The following is a 21,976-nucleotide window of genomic DNA, read 5'->3' as shown; positions in this document are numbered from 1 at the left end:
CTGTCTTAAGTAAGTTTTAGAATATTAAATTGAGAATTTTAAACTTTTACACAAAACAAAATGTCTGTTGTCTCTTTTAACTTTACTCAACAGGCTTAAAAATGAGAAACATTTTTAATTAATACTTTGTGTTCTTTTAGGTCTTAAAAATAAAGAATATAATTTTCAAACCAACTTTTATACTTCTATTGAACATGTAATTCTATTTAAACATATAAGAATAAATTTAATCCTAATTCCATAAAAGTTCAAAATACTTGGGAAGTATTCATCCTGAAAAAAACAAGTAAGCAGCATAATGCACACTTTAAGCTTTTAAAATCTTAGTAAGAGCTAATATCCTCAAGTGTTAAACACATTTGCAACATAAAACGCCCAAATATTAAAACCATTCCACATGCTTTAGTAGAAACTTAAAATTTAAAGCTTTTTTACCTGAAATTCTAAACTAAGTAGGTTTTGCTTGGTGTCATTTAAGTCTCCAGCTGAAAATGAAACAAAACCAGAGCTTTCTTTAAAACAAAGAAAGAGGATTGTTGAGAAATGTTAACTGACTTCTTAGTAAAATCTAAAATAACTGCTTCCCTTGGGGATAAATGCTTTTCAGATCTTTGTGCGAACAGCCAAGAGAGTAACCAGGGAAGATGGTTACCAAGGAAAATATTTTTTCTAAATTGCAGAAGAAGCAGAAAGCAGGGAAGGCGTTAGTCTGGAGGCCAGGAAGGCGGGGCTGGAAGCACAGTAGAGGCTGATTAAGAATGTGGTTTCCATTGACTGTTTGCATTTAAGGAAATCTTAAAGCTCACAGCCGCCAACGTGATACCACCTGAGCTTTACCAGACTACAGAGACACCATTGTTGCCACGTTGACGACTGTGCATTCCCGGGATGCCTTCAGTAGCGTTCACTGGCTCCTCTGTGCCTGCTCCCTCAGTCCAGAAGGCAGTGTTAACAAAGTGAAACAAATCAAAGAGCTGTTACATATTAATGTCATTGAAATTATGTAACTTCCAACCTTGAGACCATAACAGGAAAATGTGCAAAGGAGTTTTGAGCCTTCTGATCATGGTTACTCTGGCGAATTGGTTGTCTACTTTGGCCTAGGTTTTTTTTTAATCTACAACTGAGCAGGTCAAAGATCAGTCAGGGTTCCAGACTTGCCCCGCATCCCCCCTCCCGCTTATGGGGACCTTGGATGAATTACTGTTGTTTCTGATTAAAGTTTATTCTTCTGTACAACTGAGATGATAGTATCTACCTTTAGAATTTTGTGGCAAATAAAATCAGTAACGTATGCAAAATGCCTGTCATAGGCTAGGTAATTATATAATGGCTATTTTAAAAATTATTTTTTATTTTTTTAAAGATTTTATTTATCTGAGACAGTGCAGAGCAAGAGAGAGCAAGGGGGAGCAGCAGAGGGAGCAGGAGAGGTCTGTGTTACCAGGGAAAGGTGTGCTGCCACAAAGCTATGTGGAGAGATGGATACTTGTTACAGAGGCCTGCAAAGTTGTCCACAATGTCCCAGAGGAAAAGAGGACAGAACTGTGCGTGTGCTGTGTTATCTTACCTTCTTCTAATGCAAAGAGTGAGCACCCTTCTGCAGAACAAACAAGAATAAGTAAATCTCAGATTATTAATAATGGTTCTCTCTGAATGATGGAATTATGCAGGGACTTTACTATGTAATCTATGTTTTTATAACATTTTGAGCTTTTCATAACCAGATCAGAAAAAGAATAACTTTTTAAAAGAATTTAAACAACCAGAAAGAGGTGACTTGAAGTAGCATTGGGGAGGAAGAGCAATAGTTAGCATGATGCAAGGACAGAGGGGCTGCAGAGACCAGGACTCTTGTTTCTGAGGTCCCGGCTCTAACATTTTGTGGCTTAATTGACTGTTACATGAATCCTTCTGCAGAAACTATTTTAACCACATAGTACATGGAAAATACTGGTATTGGAGGTCTCCTCCCCTTTATTACTGCAGCCATAACCATGTCGTGAAACTCGGCTCCTACAGCTACTCTGCAGTTTGGCGTTGACCCCACGCAGGATGCGAGTGGGTCTCTGACACCCAGGCCACAGGAGCAGCCAGCCTGGGTTCAGCTCCAGAACATGTGTTTGAGGAAAGTCCGCTTTGGAGAATTTTTACCCCTGTGGTGTGGAGTACCAGTGAGTTAGTTTTTCTTATAAGGGTGTGGTTGTTTTCCATGTGACAACCTTGTAGGTAGCACCTCAATACAGCTAAATCTTGGAAATTTTACAGAGGTCCCTCTCAGAAGTGGGTGTTACCTCCTGGGATCTGTTTTGTCTCCCTTCCTATGCCAACGATGCCTTCAGCTAATTCACACCAAGACACGACAGTTGCTTCATTTGCTGGCCCTGACTTAGGTCTGAGGAATATTCACATGAAAGTGGAGGGCTAGTGTCTGAATGTGCCCGTGATGTCGTCAATGTGCCCCTTCCTGAGTCATTGCCCATGTTTCTTCAGAGATTCTGTAATGTGTACGATTACCATAAACATATAGTATGCCCAATTCGCTGTTGCTTTTTTTTTTATGATTTTCATATTCTGGAACAAGTAATACAAATACATACAAGTGGCATAGATTTTAAAAGTGCATGGTTTTGGGATCCCCGGGTGGCGCAGCGGTTTGGCGCCTGCCTTTGGCCCAGGGCACGATCCTGGAGACCCAGGATCGAATCCCACATCGGGCTCCCGGTGCATGGAGCCTGCTTCTCCCTCTGCCTGTGTCTCTGCCTCTCTCTCTCTCTGTGTGTGTGTAACTATCATAAAAAAAAAAAAAATTAAAAAAAAAAGCGCATGGTTTTTTGTATCAAATACTGGCAGGTTGGGTGGTTCTACCTGCATCAAAGACAAAATTCTTGATCACTATAAGAATTTAAAATTACCAGTGTGGTGTAAACAACATTTGGAGCCTCTGGGTAGCTTCCTGCCTTGGGGTAGTCTGCCAGAAATGTCAAGGAGCAAAATTATCAATGAGATAGAAAACAGTTTTACAGCCTATAGTATCTACAGTGCCAAAAGCTGGGTTTGTTTTTTAATAGACCTAATAAAACCAGTAGCAAGGCTGATGAAGGAACAGAGGGTGAGTACAGGTCACCAGTGTGAGGACTTGAAAACGTCATATAGGTTCTGAGAGCAGGTAAAAGAACACAAAGAGGACATTATCGACAGCTTTATGCCAGCAAAGCTAGATGATCTGACAATTCCTAGAAAATACAATTTAATAAAACTGTCAGGAATAGAAAATCAGAATTGTCTATTAAGGGAGTCAAATTCATAGTTTCAAATCTTCCCACAAAGAATATCACAGGCCTGTATAATTGATCAACAAATTTTATCAGACAGTGTTTTAAGGCTCGTATAACCATTTAACAGCCTGCAAGAATATTACAAGAAAGGAAAAGTATCGATCATAGTATGTATGAGCATAGATTCACAAAACTTAAAATATTAACAAACCAAATCAGCAATATGTATTGGGTAATATGTCATGAGTACATTGGGCTTATTCAAGAAATACCTGCTTGGGGATCCCTGGGTGGCACAGTGGTTTAGCGCCGGTCTTTGGCCCAGGGCGCGATCCTGGAGACCCAGGATCGAATCCCACGTCAGGCTCCCGGTGCATGGAGCCTGCTTCTCCCTCTCCCTGTGTCTCTGCCTCTCTCTCTCTCTCTGACTGTCATAAATAAAAAAATAAAAAAAATACCTGCTTGATTTAAGGATAAAACCCAAACTAAAAACACAGCACAACAAAACAAAAAATCCAAACATAATACAATCATGTTACTATTTAAAGAAGAAAGAAAGAAAGCTTTTGCATCCTAGTGATGGGAGGAATTCCTTAGACTGACAGTATCTACAAAACAGCATACTTCCACCCCTAGCTGTGTACCCATGAGGAGATGAAATACATATCCACATGAGAATTTATCCATGAATTTCTAATTTCATTGCTATGCTGTTCATAACAGCCAACATGTGGAAATAGCCCAAATGTCCCATCTGATGAATGTGGTCCATGCACACAGTGGAATATTTTTCAGCAATAAAAAGGAAGAAGGCACTGATACTTGTTCCATGTGGATAAACATCAAAAACACAATGCTCAGCGCAAGAAGCCAGTCACAGGAGGACACATACTGTAAGATTCCATTTATGTGAAGTGTCCAGAACAAGCAAATCCATGGTGGGGAATGGATGAGTGGTCTCTGGGGTGGCAGGGTAGAGACAGGGTTGCTTTATGGGGCGACCACAGTTGTCAGAAATAGGCAGTAGGGATGACTCCCCACTAGGAATGTACTAAAAACCACTAAATTGTATACTTTAAAAGGGTGACTTTTATGGTATGTAAATTATATCTCAGTAAAGTTGTTATTTAAAAAATATTCAGTGGTGAAATACTGAAATTTTCCCCTTTCTGGGAACAAGAAGAGGAGGCTCATAATGGTCCTGGCCAGTGGAGGAAAGCAAGAAAAAGAAGAAAGGAAAAAGATACAACAAACAAATTAAGTAATGGAAGGAAAAAAATTCTTATTAGTCCCAGATGATATGGTTATATATGTAGAAAATCAAAAATAATTTTCAGAGAAATCATTAAATCCTACAACTTGTGTTCCAGATACACAATATATAAAAATCAGTTGTTTCTTTCTACAGTTAGAGAATGAAAGGAAAGGAAGATTTGCTTTAAAATAGCAAATATATTTAAAACTATAACAAGTATTTAGGAATAAATCTAAGCAATTATGAGCAAGGTCTCTTTAGAGAAAATGTTGAAAGAAATTAAAGAAGCAGGATGAGGGAAGGAGGTCCCACCCTCAGGGGACAAGACACTATTTCTACTTAAACTGATGGGAGTTGATGCAGTTTTAACCTGAATTGTAATAGTTTATACCCCCCCTTTTCCAGTGGAACCTGACAAATTCTAAAAGGTATATGGAATATGAGGATGAAAGGATAGCCAAGCCATTGTTGAAGCAGAACAAAGCAGAAGACTTTCCCCCATTTCTAGTTCTTATGAGAAGGAGCTGGGGTAATTAGGATGGTTTGGTCATGACCGTTGGTGCAACTGGTCCATTCGGCTCCTTGTCGCATGAGAGCAGTGGCCCTGCCAGGCATGGGGTTGCCTCGCTTCAGCTGGTTGTTTGCAGGGACTGAGAAAGGGAACCTGAGAGGCTGTACGTGGGAAGCGGCTATGTCCTGTTGCAGCCTAGAGACCAGAGCCGGTATGTGTGCCCAGAGGTACAGACAGGCTGATGTGGGCTCTGGCGTAAACCAACACGCACACCCCCTTTCTCACCAGCACACCTGCCGCCTGAGCTGCCAGGTGAGGTTACGCATCCACACAGCTGGGAAGACGTTCTGTTGGGTCCCAGATACACAGACTTGACCATTGTATCCCACTGATTCTGCTTTTTGGAGGTGGTGTGTGAAGCCACAGGACCTTGGGGGTCCGTCCTTCTTGGGGGCTCCCCTTCTCCCAAGTGATCAGGCTTAAGTGGCCCACATGGGCTGCCAGAGAGCTCTAGGTCAGCTCTCTGGGCCCAGCCCCCACATCTCCGTGCTGGACGTGCCAGGTGAGAAGGCAAGGATGCCGGGTGCTGAAGCCTGGATGGGAGGCAAAAATCTGATGGAGTCCAGTTCCTTATTTTGAGACTTGAGTAAAGCATCCAGAGTGACATTCCCTGCTTTGCTGTAAGGAACGTTTAGTCCGAGAGACTGGAAATGATGAAGGGAGTGAGAGGGGTTCAGATAAAGGCTCATGTGCAATATTTCAAACGTGCGGAATTACACACCAAGCTTGTGAGGGCTACAATCAATGATGTTGGGCTCCGTTCTCTTCCCCTCTCATGTATCCTTTATAACGACCCAGAGAGCTGGGATCACACTTAGAATCCTGAACTCCTCAGAGTTTGCATCCGTGAGAACATGGTGATGTGGTGGCTCAGGGAGGAGCAGGCACTGAGTTGCCACACTTCCCTTCTACCTGGTGTTGTGTGATGCCCCGAGCCGTGAACACCCAGCCCATACAGGCAAATCCTGTGGGCCAGGGTCACCCACAGCATTGCAGTGTGTCCTCAGGGTGACCAAGCCAGGGAAGGGGCTTGCGAGGCCCCTGGAAACAAAACCAGTTGGGCTGGAGCTCTGGGTGTTAGTGGCCAGAGGAGGGCCCCATCCAGAGACCCCCTCTCACCCAGGACTAAGGGTGGAACTAAGATTGGAAGCCAAGGAGGATCATCAGTGGAAACCATAGTATTTAAGGAAGACAACACTATGGGTGGAGAAGTCCAGGTATGTAAGGACTTGCATGTATAGTTTCGTTGTGACACAGCTCAGCTCCCCAGGATGACCTCTGTGATGCCACCTGTTTCTAAATGTACTTTGCTCCTGAGATTAGGGGAATGCTCTTGAGAGTGCGACTCAAACCAAGGACACCCTTCTGCGATAATCTGGTTTGGGGGATGTGGAAGCACAGCAGGCCGAACTGGGAGGGGCGAGCAGGTTTGCATACAGGACTGCACAGTGTCTCCATGAGCTTGGGTGTCCCAGCTTGCTCCTGATGTGAATTCACACCTCCCAGTGCCCATCCTTTGGCACTTGTGGCCTGAATCGGGGTGACTCACCTGTCTTGAGAGAGTGACTGTAAGCACAGGTGTTGGACATGGCCCCTGTCTCAGAGGGATCATGGTGGAGCCTGATGCATGGTGTCCTTGGAGCAGGAGTGTGGCACTGGGCAGGCCTGATTTGTTCTTCGCTGACTGGCACACTTGAGTTTCCTGTGTCCAGTCTGGCTGTCCTCAGCACCCTGTCTGTCCCTTCTTCCCACTTTCTCAAGTTCTAGAAAAGTATAGGAAGCACCTCCCCGGTTTCCCTCCCACCTGTCCCTCATGCAGCAGCGATGCTGGTATCTGTCATGGAAGGGCCCTTGCTAATGTCCCAGCAGCCCTAAAGCCTCCTGGCCAGCCTTCTCCTGTCTTGTCATCATCTTACCGGCTTCCCGATCCTTGGAAGTAAATCTGTTCTTCCCTCTTGCTGCTTTTCTTTCTCATCATCTTTTATTGGCCCCCTGTCAACCTGACTTTGCTTTCCCCAGTGATCTTGTTCCTTCACTGAGCCCACATGACCAAGCACTGGTCACATTGCTCTAACACATGCCCATGAGCCACAGATCTGTCCTAAGCTCTGAAAGAGATGCAAGATTTATGTATCTACTGGTTCTGCTGGTTGAAAGATTTTAAAAGTTAGTTCAATTTTCTGCTTTTTATAGCTGTTTATTTAGGTTTAGGTTTGGTTGGAGACATGCATTTATATCATGTCCCTGAAGCCAGCGTATTGTTTTGCTTCTCCAAACGAACCTGTTGTTACACTTGTAATATTCTGACCAGAGTTCAAGACAACAGTTACAAGAGAAATTTTGTACCAAAAAGCCCCTCATATTTGGTATTTATAATTTAATTTCCATTCTTAAGAACTATAGCATTTTTTTGCCATAAGAGTGTACATTCAGTGTTAAAGGTGGAATGCACGTCACTCGGCACTTAAATAGTTCTGTCGAATTTTAAAATAACCTTGGACAGACATTCCCAGGACATCCCCTGGCAGAATGCAGTCCTCCCTGTTCCCTGCACACCAGGCAGGACAGAATGGCAGGGCAGCGAAGGATGGACAGTGAGGGCTTCAGCGTTGGGCCCGGCGTGCTCTGGGTGCCCTGCACCTACCAGCTCTGTAGGCCCTCTGGCCCGATGGCACACAGCCTACCCTCCAGTCCACAAAGGAGGACAGCTGAGGCACTCCCAAAACTGAGGACACTAGAGCTTCTTGGACTTGAATAGCTCTCCTGGCTTGCTGGGATATGGGGGACCAGCGACTCTGAGCTGGTCCGGTCTCGTGTTCCACCACTGTCCAGAACTGCTGGTCTGCTGGCCCCCTAGTGCTCCACCCTGGGACCTGAGCTAGACCATGCTGGGTGCCACCCGGGCAGCAGCAGCCCTCCTCTCTGCACGGCTCCCCATGCCTGTCAGGCCATGAGAGGCAGCCAGAGTGAGAGCCAGAGTGCCGGGGCCTGGATAGCAGAGGGAGTGACCATCACCACCAGCAGTCAGGGCCCAGCTGGCATGGGGAGCTGCCCCCAGCGAGGGTCGGTGGCCAGGCCACACCCTCCTCAGGGGCAGGGTCTTGCCCTCCCCTCACGTGCTTCTCCCTGGCGCTTTAGACGTGGCGTTCCTGCTTTGGGAGGAGCCACTGCAACCACAGCCTCCAGAACTAGCCTTTTCCTGTATTTGTCCTGCAGAGACTCTGAAACCCCATGCTTAGCGTGAGGTTTGTGAGAAGATGACGCATGGCAGTTTTAACATTTGCTGGGAATGGGGATTCTTTTCCACTGATACACTGTCTGAGGGACGTGGCCACAGACCAGAGCAACCACAATGTTTACAAAGATATTTAGTAAAAATGAAGGCTTTGGCAACCAGTGTTGCCCATCACTCATGGGGGATAAAGTGAAGCTCGCCTGAGTTTTAATAAATCAGAACAAAGTATGTTTGTCCACGACCTCATTTTTTCCTCATTACTGGTGGGTGATGTCATGTTTTCATTTCCATTTGAATCTTTGTGTCCAGGAGTAGGAAAAAATTCATATTCACCTCATTTATTATGCTGTATTTCCATTCTTAAGGAGAAAGCTTAATTTTAATTCTGCCAGAAATATGGATACAGTCTTCAAACTGTTGTTAAGGATTTATGGGATTTTTGTAAGACTAGTGTTCTGGAAATTACTGACTTTTTTGTATATGTGCAAAGATACTGCTTTTGATATAAGTTCTCATTTTGCCCAAATGAAATACTGATTTTAAAAAGAATAAGACTAACCCCTCTCCCCAAATTATAGCAGAATAGAAAATTTAGATATTACTAGAAAATGTAAAGCCTAAAATCATCCATAAGCATACCAACTGTTGAGGCAAGTAATGCATATATAACAACCTGAAATGCAATGCCCGTCTTTATCCTGCATCTTTCTGCCAGTGAAGGGTTCAGGTGTCACCTCCATCTAGCCGCAGTGCTGTAAATAGAACTGAAAGCAAACGAAGATCCCCCTTATATTAGCTTGAGCCTGCACTTTCTGATGCCTGCTCTTCCCACACCCTCATAGAGGCCCCCATTTCCAGGCAGCTCTCCCCTGGCACCTGGCTACCCTATTCCGTCTTCCCCAAGTGGTGTGTAAACTGAAGGACGCACACATGTGTGTGTTGGTGATTCAGTTCACCAAGTTTTTACTGAGTGAGTCTCAAGCTCGTTGCTGAAATCTCTCAATGATAAAGGCTAACATAGTTCTTCCTTAGAGTTGATTAGAGTCATGTCTGCTAAGGGATCAGACAAATGGCTGCCTCTGTGTTGGACATGTGATGATTTCTGTGGCAGGAATGTGGTACGTGATGGAAATGGGCAGGGGACACCTGTGTGGAGCTGTCAGAGCTGGGTCAGTAGCACGCAGCACATGGCCCACCTCCATCCGACTCAGGCCTCTAGGTCTTTTCAACCCTGTCTCATCCCTGATGGTCCCTCCTCCTCCTTCTCCTAACCTTAGGCTATAATTTCTCTCCAGGTGAATGTGATCGCCTAGTAATCTCTGGCTGCTTTCTTGACTTGTCTGTATGTCTGGCATAGTCTCAAGCCTAACAGATGCAAGTTTGTTAAATATGACTGCAGTCACATGTAAACCGAAACTCAAAGGTTACTTAAGCATCAGATACAGATGGGTAAGGTGAAGGACGAGGCTCTTGTCAAGAGTGCAGTGTAGGGGAAGGGTCTGCCATGAAACCCATGGGTGGTGGGAAACAAAGGCAATCGTGAGTTCTGCAGGCTTGAGTCCAGGAGAACAGCAGTTAGATCCCCAGAGACTTTGAAAGTGATGTTGAAGGTCTGGGGCTTTACCCAGAAGCAGCAGGGCAGGAGCATAACCAGTTCTGCATTTCAGAAAGAGAACTGCATAGCCTGGCTTCTGAAGTGAAAGGACCACTGTAGTGGTTCAAGACAGAGGAAGGGGAGTTTGAGAGAGCTTTTACTTACTGCCGTCAAAATAACTAAGTTTGTATTTGTTGGTGTGGCTACATTGAGTGGCAAGAGCAATCATACACAGTGTATATGGGAGATACATTTTATTGAGCGTTTGGTATATACCAGTCAATATATGTAAAGAACTTCAGAAATCAATAGGGAAAGATAACCAGTAAAATAAGAGGGAAGTAGTTTGAACAGACTGTTCACAGAAATAAGAGTTATTAAACACATGTAAATGTTCCACTTCAGTAGTAAAGTAAGGGAAAATATTTTCTTTTTTAAGATTTATTTATTCATAGATCAAGCATGAGCGCGGGGAAAGGCAGAGAGACAGGAAGAGGTACATGTGAAGCCCCATGTGGGGCTCAATTTCTGGATCATGACCTGAGGGGAAACCAGGAATCGGACGCATAACCAACTGAGCCACCCTGGCATCCCAAGGAAAAAATGTATTTAAAATCACCATGAGATACCACGCACTGCATAACTACCAGAATGACTAATAGTAAAAATACTGACAGGATCAGCTGTTAGGGATGAGTGCCCCCTTCCCCGCTCATGCGCACTTGGTCTTTCTAATAAATAAAATGACACACACAAAAAAAGAACACGCACTAGAACAATACAGCATTATTCATAATAGCCAAAGTGTTCTTTAACAGTAGAATGGGAAAAAATGATAAATTGGTATATTCATGTCATGAAATATAGAGAATTGGAAAGAACAGACAATATGGAGTTATGCACAGCATAATGGAAGATTCTCACCAATAGAATCCTGGGGAATAGAAGCCACACTGGAAGCAATATGTTTTATGAATCTGTCTACACAGGGTGTAAAACTTTCTAATAAATAAAATGACACACACAAAAAAAGAACACGCACTAGAACAATACAGCATTATTCATAATAGCCAAAGTGTTCTTTAACAGTAGAATGGGAAAAAATGATAAATTGGTATATTCATGTCATGAAATATAGAGAATTGGAAAGAACAGACAATATGGAGTTATGCACAGCATAATGGAAGATTCTCACCAATAGAATCCTGGGGAATAGAAGCCACACTGGAAGCAATATGTTTTATGAATCTGTCTACACAGGGTGTAAAACTGGGTGAAGCTGAAGACAGGCTTTAGGGTTGCACAATTATGTGGAAACTGTAAAGAAATAGGAGGAAGTTACTTTCATTAAAGTCAAGGTAGTTGGGGTACCTGGGTGGCTCAGTCAGTTAAGTGCTGCCTTCAGCTCAGGTCATGATCTCAGGGTCGTGGGATCGAGTTCTGCATCAGGCTCCCTGCTCAGCGGGGAGTCTGCTTCTCCCTCTCTCTGCCTCTCCTCATCACTTGTTCTCTGTCACTCTCAAATAAATAAAATATTTAAAAGAAAAAAAAAAGTCAAGGTAATTGTTGCTGTCAGAGGAAAGTGAAGGTATGTGATTGGGCAGAGGGCGCAGCGGCCCCTGGGGTGCCAGCCAGACCGCTACATGTGCATTACACTCATGCGTTCTCCTACATTCTTTATACATGTTCCATTCACTCTTTAAGATTTGGTCTCAAGAAACCAAATCAAATCCAAGCAGGAAAAAAAAAAATTCCCACCTAAATACATTATAGTGAAACTGCAGATACCAAAGAGAAGAACAACATCGGTAGAACAGCCAGCGGGAGAACAAATTCCAATTCACCTTCAAAGTAGCAAACTGACTTTTCTGCAGCAGCTGTGTAAACCAGAAACCAGTCCACTGATAACTTCAATATACTGAGAAAATGCAATCAAACCTGCTACATTCAGCAAAAAAAAAAAAATCTTTCAAAAATGAAAGTGAAGTATATGTACACTCCCTTGTTCATTGTAACATTACCACAGTAGCCAAGACGGAAACTACCTGGTGTCCTTTGACAGAGGAATGGATAAAGAAAATGTGGCCCACACATGTACACACACACAATGGATGTCATTTAGCCCTGAGGAGAATGAAATCCTGCTGTTTCTGACAACACCAACAGACCTTTAGGGCATTCATGACGCTAAGTGAGACAAGTCAGACCGAGAGAGACCAACGCCACCTAGTCTCATCTAAAAAGATGATCAAACTCATCAGTACAGAGAGCAGACGGGTGTTGCCAGGGATGGGGGCTGAGAGGCTGAGGAAATGGTGGAGGGGTCAGAAGGTTCGGACTTCAGTGAGGGGGGTCAGTCCTGGGGGTGCGGGGCAAGTATCGTTACTTGAAACTTGCTCAGAGAGTAGATCCTCAAAGTTCTCATCACAGGATGTTGACTAGACTTAACATGGTTGTCGTTCATGATACATACAAGCATCAGATCACTCGTCCTACCCCTGAATGCCTGCCAACACGTTGTGTTTCCATTACATCTTCAGGAAACTGGGAAAACGTGAAAGAAAAGACAATGTAGACTCTCCTGTCAGAGCAAAAGGATATTCTTCAGGTAGAGGGAAAACAATCCCAGAAGGAAGATTTGAGATACAAGAGGCAATAAAGAGCAAAGAATATGGTAAATACATCAAACAATGACTGTATAATAAAATCCAAAGAATGCAGAGGTGTGTTTTTAAGCTAGAATTTAAGAATACACAGCAGTACAAGAGTGAGTGAGAGTGCTGTTGTGCAGTCATTTGTTCACAGGGAGGACAGAGCATGACCAAGTGTCTCAGGTTGAACAAGCGGAAAAAGAGGTGTGACTTCCCAGCCTGGGGTGAGGGTAGGGGGGATGTTTAAAAAGCTCAGAAAGAAGGCAAAGAGCAAAAAAATTAACAAAAGTCTGTTGTGGTGAGACTTTTAAACTACAGCACAACAAAGAGGTCGTGAGCTTTCTCCACAAGAAAATAAGTATAAAACTGAAAAAACTGTTTAAAAACTGTTTCAGGACTCTCGAGATTGACCAACGGCGAAAATGAGTAATTTGGAGCCTGCTTCAGTCCTTTCCTTTCACATCCCTGTTCACTCCTGTCCTAGACAGTCGTCTTCCATGTTCACCCTGAATCCGCATGGTCACTAAGAGAGCTAGGACTGTTGTGTTTGTGGAGACACTGGCTAAAGTCTAGAAGCCCACGTCCCAAGACTGTGTCCCAGAAGGACACCCTCGTCTTCAGAGGGCAGCAGGGACCTCGGAGGCCGGGGACCAGAAGTGGGGTGGCCTTCACGCTCCAGGCAGCCCTTACATAGGACATTCCCCTTGCTCTCTCTGTGCGTCTTCCTCCTGCAGACCAGCTCCTGCTGTGTGGATAGGCATGTGGGCAGGACTCAGCCCACGCCTGGAAACCCTCAGTGTGAGCAACTGCCCAGATGGGTGGTCTGACCCTGGATCACCTTTCTCCAGAGAACCTGATGGGGCCTGACTGCGTTCCACGCTCACCCTGGTCCTATCAGCTGCGATTTCCGGGGTCAAGGTCAAGTGCAGTCAGACAAGTTCAGCCAGGCAGTGGTGATATGAGGGAGTGCGCACGTGTGTGTGTGTGTGTGTGTGTGTGTGTGTGTGTCCACAAAAGAACTTGCACAGAGCCTGTCCAAGGGGAAGCTTTGGTAGCAAAAAGAAAAGACTTAATATGAGTGGAATTTCTTTCTTCCAATCAGTGTTTATGTTCACTTGGTGAGGGAGATGTGTGTTGATGCTTTGTTGTGTGGCCTACTGCAAACTTTGTACCTGTTAAGCTGTATTTATTGATTTATTTCCTTTTAGCTTGATTCATTTACAACAGTATTTATAAGTGATTATAGAAATCTTTTTTTTAAGATTTTATTTATTCATGAGAGAGAGAGAGAGAGAGAGAGAGGCAGAGACACAGGCAGAGGGAGAAGCAGGCTCCATGCAGGGAGCCTGATGTGGGACTTGATCCTGGGACTCCAGGATCACGCCCTGGGCGGAAGGCAGGTGCTAAACTGCTGAGCCACCCAGGCTGTGTCCTGATTATAGAAATCTTTTTTTTTTTTAAGATTTTATTTATTTATTCATTCATGAGAAACAGAGAGAGAGGCAGAGACACAGGAAGAGGGAGAAGCAGGCTCCATGCAGGGAGCCCGATATGGGACCCTCGTATGGGACTCGATCCTGGGTCTCCAGGATCACGCCCCGGGCCAAAGGCAGCGCTAAACCGCTGAGCCACCTGGGCAGCCCTGATTATAGAAACTTTGAATGGCTTATGGCTCTCTCAGGAGAATTGTCCTTTAATCATATTCAGGACTGTAAATGCTTTATTTCATCCTTGGCATTTTTCTGAATATATAGTTAAATTACTGAGAGGTGTTTTTTTTTTCTTGAGGGTGGTTAAAAACCATTAGTCATAATATACAAAGAGCAAACTCCTTAATGGATGAGGGTTGTTTTGCTTTTAGACTAATTTCAAGTAGGCTCTATGAAACAATAATTCCATTCTGAAATCAGCATGATAGCAGCCATGCCATCATCTGTTTATGACACTGTATCATTTGGTGTCTGTAATTCAGAACAGCAAAAGTAAATTTTTAATGTTTTCATGGTGGAAATACCTTATTTGTGTCTGTGGAGGGCAGGATAGGCCAGTAGAGCCCTGGGCCATGGCCAAACTTTCTGTCCCTGGGGCAGAGGCTCCCCTTTGTTTCGGCTCTTGACCCACCTTGAGCCTCGCTCGGGCCCTGTGTCAAGTGGGAAATGAAGCCAAATTGAACTGCTGTGCCTGCCCTGTCCTCATGTTCTCTCGGGGGGGCCGCTCTCCTGGTTCCTCTGCCCCCGTCCATCACGCAGCTGTGTCCACTATGTCCACCGCGGGCAGCGATTCCAGGTGTGTGTCCACTTGGTTCCAGCCACTGTTGGCGTTCTAGATCAGAGGAGGCCTCTCCCAAGTGTGTGCTTCACATGCTTTGAGCACAGAGTAGGTGCTCAGGGTTTGTTTCCATGTTTGTTGTAGCCAACTAGGCCCATGGTCTGTTGTGCAGGCACCTGTGCCAGGAGGTGCAGTAGTCACTAATGTCTTGTGCCAAGTGTTTCCTGAACTCCTGGAGGTTTTATGCTAAAGCAACTACCTAAAAACTTCCCTGTTTTTACTTTCTTGTTTAAAACTTTGATTCTGGGGATCCCTGGGTGGCGCAGCGGTTTGGCGCTTGCCTTTGGCCCAGGGCGCGATCCTGGAGACCCGGGATTGAATCCCACGTCAGGCTCCCAGTGCATGGAGCCTGCTTCTCCCTCTGCCTGTGTCTCTGCCTCTCTCTCTCTCTCACTGTGTGACTATCATAAATAAATAAAAATTAAAAAAAATTTAAAACTTTGATTCTCAGTCATCCTCCCAGACTTCCCTTTTATTTCCTTTCACTCTTACAGGTTGTGTACATTCATGAATGAGGCAAAACATTCGCAAAAGCTAGCAAGCCAGCTGGGGGGGGGGGGGATGTCACAGAAGGTCTTGAATACACATCTTACGGATTTTATTTATTTATTTGAGGGAGAGGGGAAGCAGACTCCTCAGAGCCTGACACAGGGCTGGGTCTCACGGCCCAAGATCATGACCTGAGCCAAAATCAAGAGCTGGATGCTCCACAGACTATGCCAGCCTGTGCTCCTTGAATACATATTTTAGAGATTCAGCCTTTATTCTCAACTCCACAAAAAAAAATCACTTTACGGGGATCCCTGGGTGGCTCAGTGGTTTAGCGCCTGCCTTTGGCCTGGAGCATGATCCTGGAGTCCCGGGATCGAGTCCCGCGTTGGGTTCCCTGTGTGGAGCCTGCTTCTCCCTCTGCCTGTGTCTCTGCCTCTCTCTCCTCTGTGTGTGTGTGTGTGTGTGTGTGTGTGTGTGTGTGTGTGATGAATAAATAGATAAAATCTTTAAAAAAAAATCACTTTACATTCTTGAGGGAGGACACTGTTGGAGAGATGTGAATGCTGTTTAGAGAATCAAGAAATTAGTGATAATATGTAACAAGGAGCCAGACCCTATTCTGATACTGGACTCCTGACCAGTCTCCAACCTTGGCCTCCTCCCCCTGCACATCTGCTCCCTACTGGTGCCAGCGCATTCGCCCGGCCATAGTGAGAGCCAGAGCCAGTCACACACGTTCCCCAAGACCCTCACTGTAGGAGTCAGAACTCAGTCATGCCCTCTGGTGATGTGTGGCACTGTCAGTCCTGATGTTCACACTTGAGTTCTTGTGTCTGGAGAATGGTCTTATGCCCTAGGAGAGCGCCCAGAGACACAAGGTGCCAGTGGGTAGACACCCATTTGGTGCCCACACCTGCCCTCCCCTGAGGAGATTACCACCACCACCACCACCACGTGTGCTGATACACCCCTGATCCGTGCACATGGTGGATAGGCCGCAGCCACTAAAGGAATGCAGGAAAAGCTCTGCAGTACACATTGTTGGGCAAAGAATGAGAGAAAACAGTGGGTGTAGTGTGATCTGATTTATTAAAATTCTTTATATTGAGCTGTTTTAACCTGAGGGATGATCTTCATACACCTGTGAATCTTCAGTCACTCATCAAATGCACACTGCCCTGCGACCACCCCCACAATCAAGAACTCCCTCCGTCCTCACAAATTCCCTGGTGACCCATGGCGGTCGGTCAGTCTCTGTCCTCACCTCCAGCCCCTGGCAACCATCCAGCTCTTTTGTGAACCTGTAATTTTGTCATTTCCAGACTTCCATACGGTATGCAGGCTTTGTAGTCTGGGTCTTTGAGCAGAATGTGCTAGAATAACGCACAGTGTATGCATGTCCGTGGCCAGGCGATGGGCCTTACCAGTGGAAGGACATTAGGATGATTAACATTAAAGCTTCTATAAACGTTTTAGTATTTTTGTGTGAACATTAGTGTTTCTTTATTGAAGTGAAATTGGCCTATAATATTATATTAGTTCTGCGTGTACAACATAATGATCTAATACTTCTCTACAGTGCAGAATCATCTCCACGGTGACTCTAACATCCATCAACAAGCTGGGTATACACAGATTGCTTTTTCTTGTGATGAGAACTTTTAAGTTCTTGTAGCAGCTTTCAAACATGTAACACTGTGCTATTAACTGTGGTCACTGTGCTGTACATAATGTCCCCGGGACTTGGAACTGGAAGTTTGTACCTCTGAGCCCTTCTGAACATAAGCTTTACTTTACTTGTATAAATACTGGACAGGGGCTTGCTGGCCACACGGTGAGTATGTTTGCTAGAGCAGCTGCACCATCATGCATCCCCACCAGCAGCTTCTGCTCCATGATTCCTCTATTGGCTGTGGGGCTAGGGAAGTGTGCAGGTGGGAGAAGAACCGTAAGACACTCACTATGGAGGGGTTGAGGACTGGAATTGGTGATGAGGGGGCAGTCTGATCTTTAACCACTTAACTGCCATAGTGGGAATGTGGTGTTAACACCTGCATAATGTAAGAGAAAGGGAAATGGGGGTATTTCTTACCAAAAAGAAGAGTGGGATGCTTCTAGAAATAGGATGAGATAATACACCTGTTTTCCTGCCCACCCACCCACCCCCATTTGAAATGTACAGAAATTTTGGATTAAATTTAACATGTTTTAAGTACGTTGTTAAATTAAAAAAAGGAAGAGTAGGAAATGAGGTGAGAAACGAAAGCCAGGGCAGGTCCCCAGGGCTGCAGGGGGCCAGGTAGGAGGAGATGCCCAGAAGGAAGGTAGGCTGTGGCCACGGACAGTTACAGCCCTTCCTGCAGAACTGACGCATGAGAAAATGAACCCGCTGAAGCTAGTGCATGTTAAAAACTACACATGAATTGAAAAAACAAACTTGCATTAAGTGAGAATTCTAGAACCCTGGACAAAAACTCTGAGGTAGAAGCTTAAGGTTATCAACATAATAACTGAACAACTAGAAATCTAATTCAGATATAGGACAGGTCTTTACAAAAACCTATTTAAAAAAAGAAACAAATTGATATGTGCTTTTTAAAAGTGTCATTGAATTTTTAAAATCTTAAAGCCAGTGGATAAAATCAAACAACAGGTTAAACATTGCTACAGAGAAAATTAGGAGATTTATTTGAAAAAATCATCCGAAACAACGAAGGATCATTAGATAGAAAATGTGATTTGGTTTAAGAAGCCTGGATCAGCAGGCCCTGCTCCGGGTCCCGGAGGGGAGGTGATGCATCACAGACAGCAGAGGCCTTGTTGGGCTCCCTCCATGCAGGGGCGTTGGGGTGGCTGGATGGACAGACGGTCTGTGTCCTTCTGGCTTGTGGGCAGACGTGGCACCTGGTAACTAAGCACCATTACAACTCTGCTTCCTGCACAAATGGATCATTCCAGAATTCTAGGGGAATTCCCACGCTGCTTCACCACGTGGCTGCTCCGCGTTACGTTCCCCTGTGCCACACTCGCACTAACACTTGCCCCTTTCTTTTAAAGTTTATTTATTCGTGTGACCTCTACCCCTGATGTGACTTAAACTCAGGACCCTGAAATCGGGAGTTGCATGCTCTTCCAAATGAACCACCAGGTGTCCGTCTCTTTCTTATTGTAGCTGGTCTAGTGGGTGTGAAGGGATTCTGTAAGCTTTTATGGTAGATTTTATCCTAAGCATCCTAGAAATTTTTTTTATGGAACTATCCTGTCTCAAGCTGTTTATGAATAATTTAAAATTATTACTGAATGCCTTTCTAAACTACCTTATCTTACAAAGTACAGTTGTAATGTAAGTTGAGAATAACCGTATGTTCATATATCCTGAGTCTACCAGCTTTGATTCTGGCTTTGACTATGATGCTTTTAATGTGTTTAAAATAGTGTATTTGCCTGATAAACACAAACTGCACAGTATGACCATCACTGTCTACCGCCCCCCCCAAAAAAAGTGCTGATTATATTTTCCCCAAGAACTTAAAAGTTTAGTTATTCAGGAGAAGCGTGTTTGAGGTAATTGTCCACCTCCTGTGATTGATTAGTCATGCTTTCCCTCGTCCATAACCATGTTTGCATACAGCAGGTCTTGAGGCTGTCCACCAGCCCTCTGCAAGAGTGTCATCACCACGATTGCATACAAAGGTGTGGACGGAAAGGAACCAGTGTGTGCAGGTGACCCTGGAAGGCCAAGCCAGTCCAGTCCTGGGGTCCGTGGGGCACCCTTGGGCTAAGGGCCCTCTCCCTCCTGTTCTGCAGGATGAGAACAAATATAACAAACTGTTAACTACTTGTTCTAAGTTTTTTTTCCAGAATCAAGCTTTGTTATCTATGCATTTTCTTGCTTTATGAGGACAGTTAACCCTATCTGGTTGGCATCCTGTGTGTGGCACTTGTACAAAAAAGAACCCTCCTTTTGTTACAAAAGTGTAAATGCTGTGCTTACAGCTACTTGATTTTAAAAACAGCTTAGAATTTGTATTTGTCCAAGGCTGAAATACCACTTTTAGGAAACTGGAATCTGTCCTTTGGCTGTTTCGTCTTAAAAAAAAGAAAAAAAAAGAAATGGTCAACCTAGCTGTGACCCGGCCTCTGGTTCCACTTCCCGCTGCTGCCAGCTGCACTGTGGATGCCGCGGCCTCTGGGGCCCTAGGGCCTGAGCTCCCCTCCAGCCCTTCTGCTCACCAGCGCTCTGTTCCCAGTACAGCTCAATATTCTTCAGGCCTTTCCCTTTCAGCCTCGGCCTCTGATCAGCTGAATTATTCACAGAAGAAGTTTAAGAAAGATAAATAAAAGCTTATAGGTGCCCAAACATTTTTACATTCGGATTTTCATGCAGCAAAGATTTCTAAGTTTCAGGTTTTGGCCCTTTTATATCAAATGTGATCCAACTAATTCTAGTTCAACAAAATCATGTGGATTGTGTTTTCAGAATAGAGAGTGTTAGGCAATTGAGCTTTTGTGTAAATGAGCCAACAGGGAGTCAACAGGAAAATCTCCATGTTTTCAGACAACTTTAAGCTTTTCCACACGTTGAAATACCAGGAGAGTGGTAATGTCCTGAAAACCTGACTCAGAATGCACAGAAAAGCAGTAAACACTACTGTGCATTTTTCCAGGGAAAAATAAAAAAAAAAATACCTATACTGAAAGGTGTGCCCTTGTGATCAGTCATGAGCCAGGAAAAGGCTCGAAAGCCCCCAAAACAGTAACTCAGGGACCTCTGTCCCAAGAGGGGCTTCCAGGTGCTCGTCCTGCAGGAGGATCAGTTCCCGGCGCCAAGCCCTGGAGTATCCGTGCAAGGACTGACTGCGTGTAGGGTCACTGCTCCTCCGGGCACACATGAGTGCCAAGAAGACCCAGACCACTGAGCGGACTTCCGGATGAAGGAGGGACGAGGCGTCCTTTACCGAGGTTGTGGTAGCACAGGGGGACCCCTCTGTCTGCCTTCTCTGCTAGAGCGAAGTGTCACGCGCTCAGGGATGCTCTCTTCCTTGGTTTTACTTTGATAGAAATACAAGGGCACACATTGTAAACGTGCTATTGGATAATTGTTCACAGAATGAACCTGCAGGGCCACCAGCCGGATGGGGAAGCAGAGCACGAGCAGCCCCCAAAGCCCCTCCCCGCAGGGCCAAAGCCTGCCACCCCGCCACCACGGAGCATGACTGTGCTGTGTCTGGGCATCTCTCCACGTGGAACGTGGCCTTCTGTTCTGCGAGTGAGCCACAGTGTATTCACCCAGGACTCTGTTCTGGGGCCTCCCGGGTTCTGGCGTTTGTAAATAGTGCTGCTTCCCACATGTCTCCCGGTGACGCAGGTACGGACTTAGATTGGGTGGGACTGCAAAGCTCTGGGGAGACACATTCAGCTTCAGGGGCATTGCCTGCAACATGGGAGGGCTATCATCACACCATGTCCAGACCTGCCTTGTCACTTGTTTGCAGCCATCCAGGTGTATTGTGACGTCCCAGCACAGTTTTTGCTGCATCTCCCTGGTGTTCAGGAAATGAACTGTCCTTTATCGGGACATAGCCACGGTTTAGCAGAGTGTCCAGGGTTTTTATTAGAACTCTCAACACAGGTGACCGAGGATTGGGACAGAAACCTAACTCACACAGGCTGAGCAGAAAGGGAGTGAGTGGCTCCGGGAGCAATATGGGCTGGAATGGCTCAAACGGTCCAAGAAAGGGTCACCCAAGCGTGAGGTCACACCGAGGTGGACGATGAGCCCCCACAGGCACCTGCCAGGGCAGCATACAACCTTGCACAGCCTGGAGGAGCTGCTTGTGACCCCCTAGTATCTCTTTAGCCGAGGGGCCCTGCAGGCAAAGGCTCGGTCCACCTGTTAGTTGGTGCAGGTTGGACATCGGCCGTTTGTGAGGAGCCCATAGTCTGTGAGGATGATCTCCTGAGTGGGCAGGTCGGTGGCCCACAGCCACCCCCACGTGGGTCAAGCCAGGTCATCATGTAAGTGCGCAGGAATGTGAAGCATGTTTACAGGAGCTGCTTGAGCAGGAGAAAGCAATTCAGGACAAGAAGGAAAATCCTCTGCCCTCATTTCCCCAAGAGAAACTCCGTGATGAAAATAGGGATCAGCACACATTCTTGGTCTGAAGAGACACCAATAGGTCCAAGTGTTTTCCGTGTTCTCACGTGTTCTGAGTCTCTGGTCAAGCCCAAGGCCACAGGGCCTCCCCCCACCCTGCCCAGGCCGGCGGTGACAGTGCTGCTGGGTCAGCCACGGGGCCTGTGGACCTTGTTCTAGGACCAAAGAGCAACTGTGCTTCCCCCTTGGAGTGACAGATGGGAGCCCCATGTGAACCTTGCAGGACGGCGGCTGCCCTGTTGGGTTTTCCTCCCTCTCCCCCTCATCTCAGCTGCCCCGTGGGATCCAGGCTGGGAGTCCTGAGGCTGGAAAAGGATGGTAAGTAAAAACTGAGGAAACTGGACCAAGTATAGGCACCAGTTATGAAAGGGATGTGTTGATATAGGTTCGTAGTCCTGGCAAACGTGCCGCCTCA

General features: G+C 45.5%; 2 protein-coding genes across 10 annotated transcripts in view; one reads left to right on the top strand and one right to left on the bottom strand.

The window, feature by feature from the left end:
• The window catches only part of ECM2 (extracellular matrix protein 2), a 33,150-nt gene extending 32,198 nt beyond the window's left edge, over window positions 1–952 (bottom strand). Inside the window, exons 1-2 of one of the 7 annotated variants that reach the window (XM_055309622.1) lie at window positions 827–952; window positions 436–485 (exon numbers count right to left, since the gene is read on the bottom strand). The gene's annotated coding sequence lies outside the window, so the exon portion shown is untranslated. Of the gene's footprint in view, window positions 1–435; window positions 567–826 lie in introns of those variants that run through there. The other 6 variants (XM_055309624.1, XM_055309623.1, XM_055309628.1 and 3 more) reach the window with 6 other exon arrangements.
• The window catches only part of CENPP (centromere protein P), a 218,957-nt gene that overhangs the window by 186,465 nt on the left and 10,516 nt on the right, over window positions 1–21,976 (top strand). The window contains exon 6 of one of the 3 annotated variants that reach the window (XM_055309632.1): window positions 20,514–21,879. The exons of the other annotated variants lie outside the window; for them this stretch is intronic. Coding sequence (XP_055165607.1) covers window positions 20,514–20,918 — 405 coding nt within the window. The 3' untranslated portion in view covers window positions 20,919–21,879. Of the gene's footprint in view, window positions 1–20,513; window positions 21,880–21,976 lie in introns of those variants that run through there. 3 annotated transcript variants of the gene reach the window in all.

This window comes from Nyctereutes procyonoides, unplaced genomic scaffold, assembly GCF_905146905.1.
Source record: "Nyctereutes procyonoides isolate TBG_1078 unplaced genomic scaffold, NYPRO_anot_genome, whole genome shotgun sequence".
NCBI lineage: Eukaryota > Metazoa > Chordata > Mammalia > Carnivora > Canidae > Nyctereutes > Nyctereutes procyonoides.
This window is presented reverse-complemented; position numbering and strand designations above follow the sequence as displayed.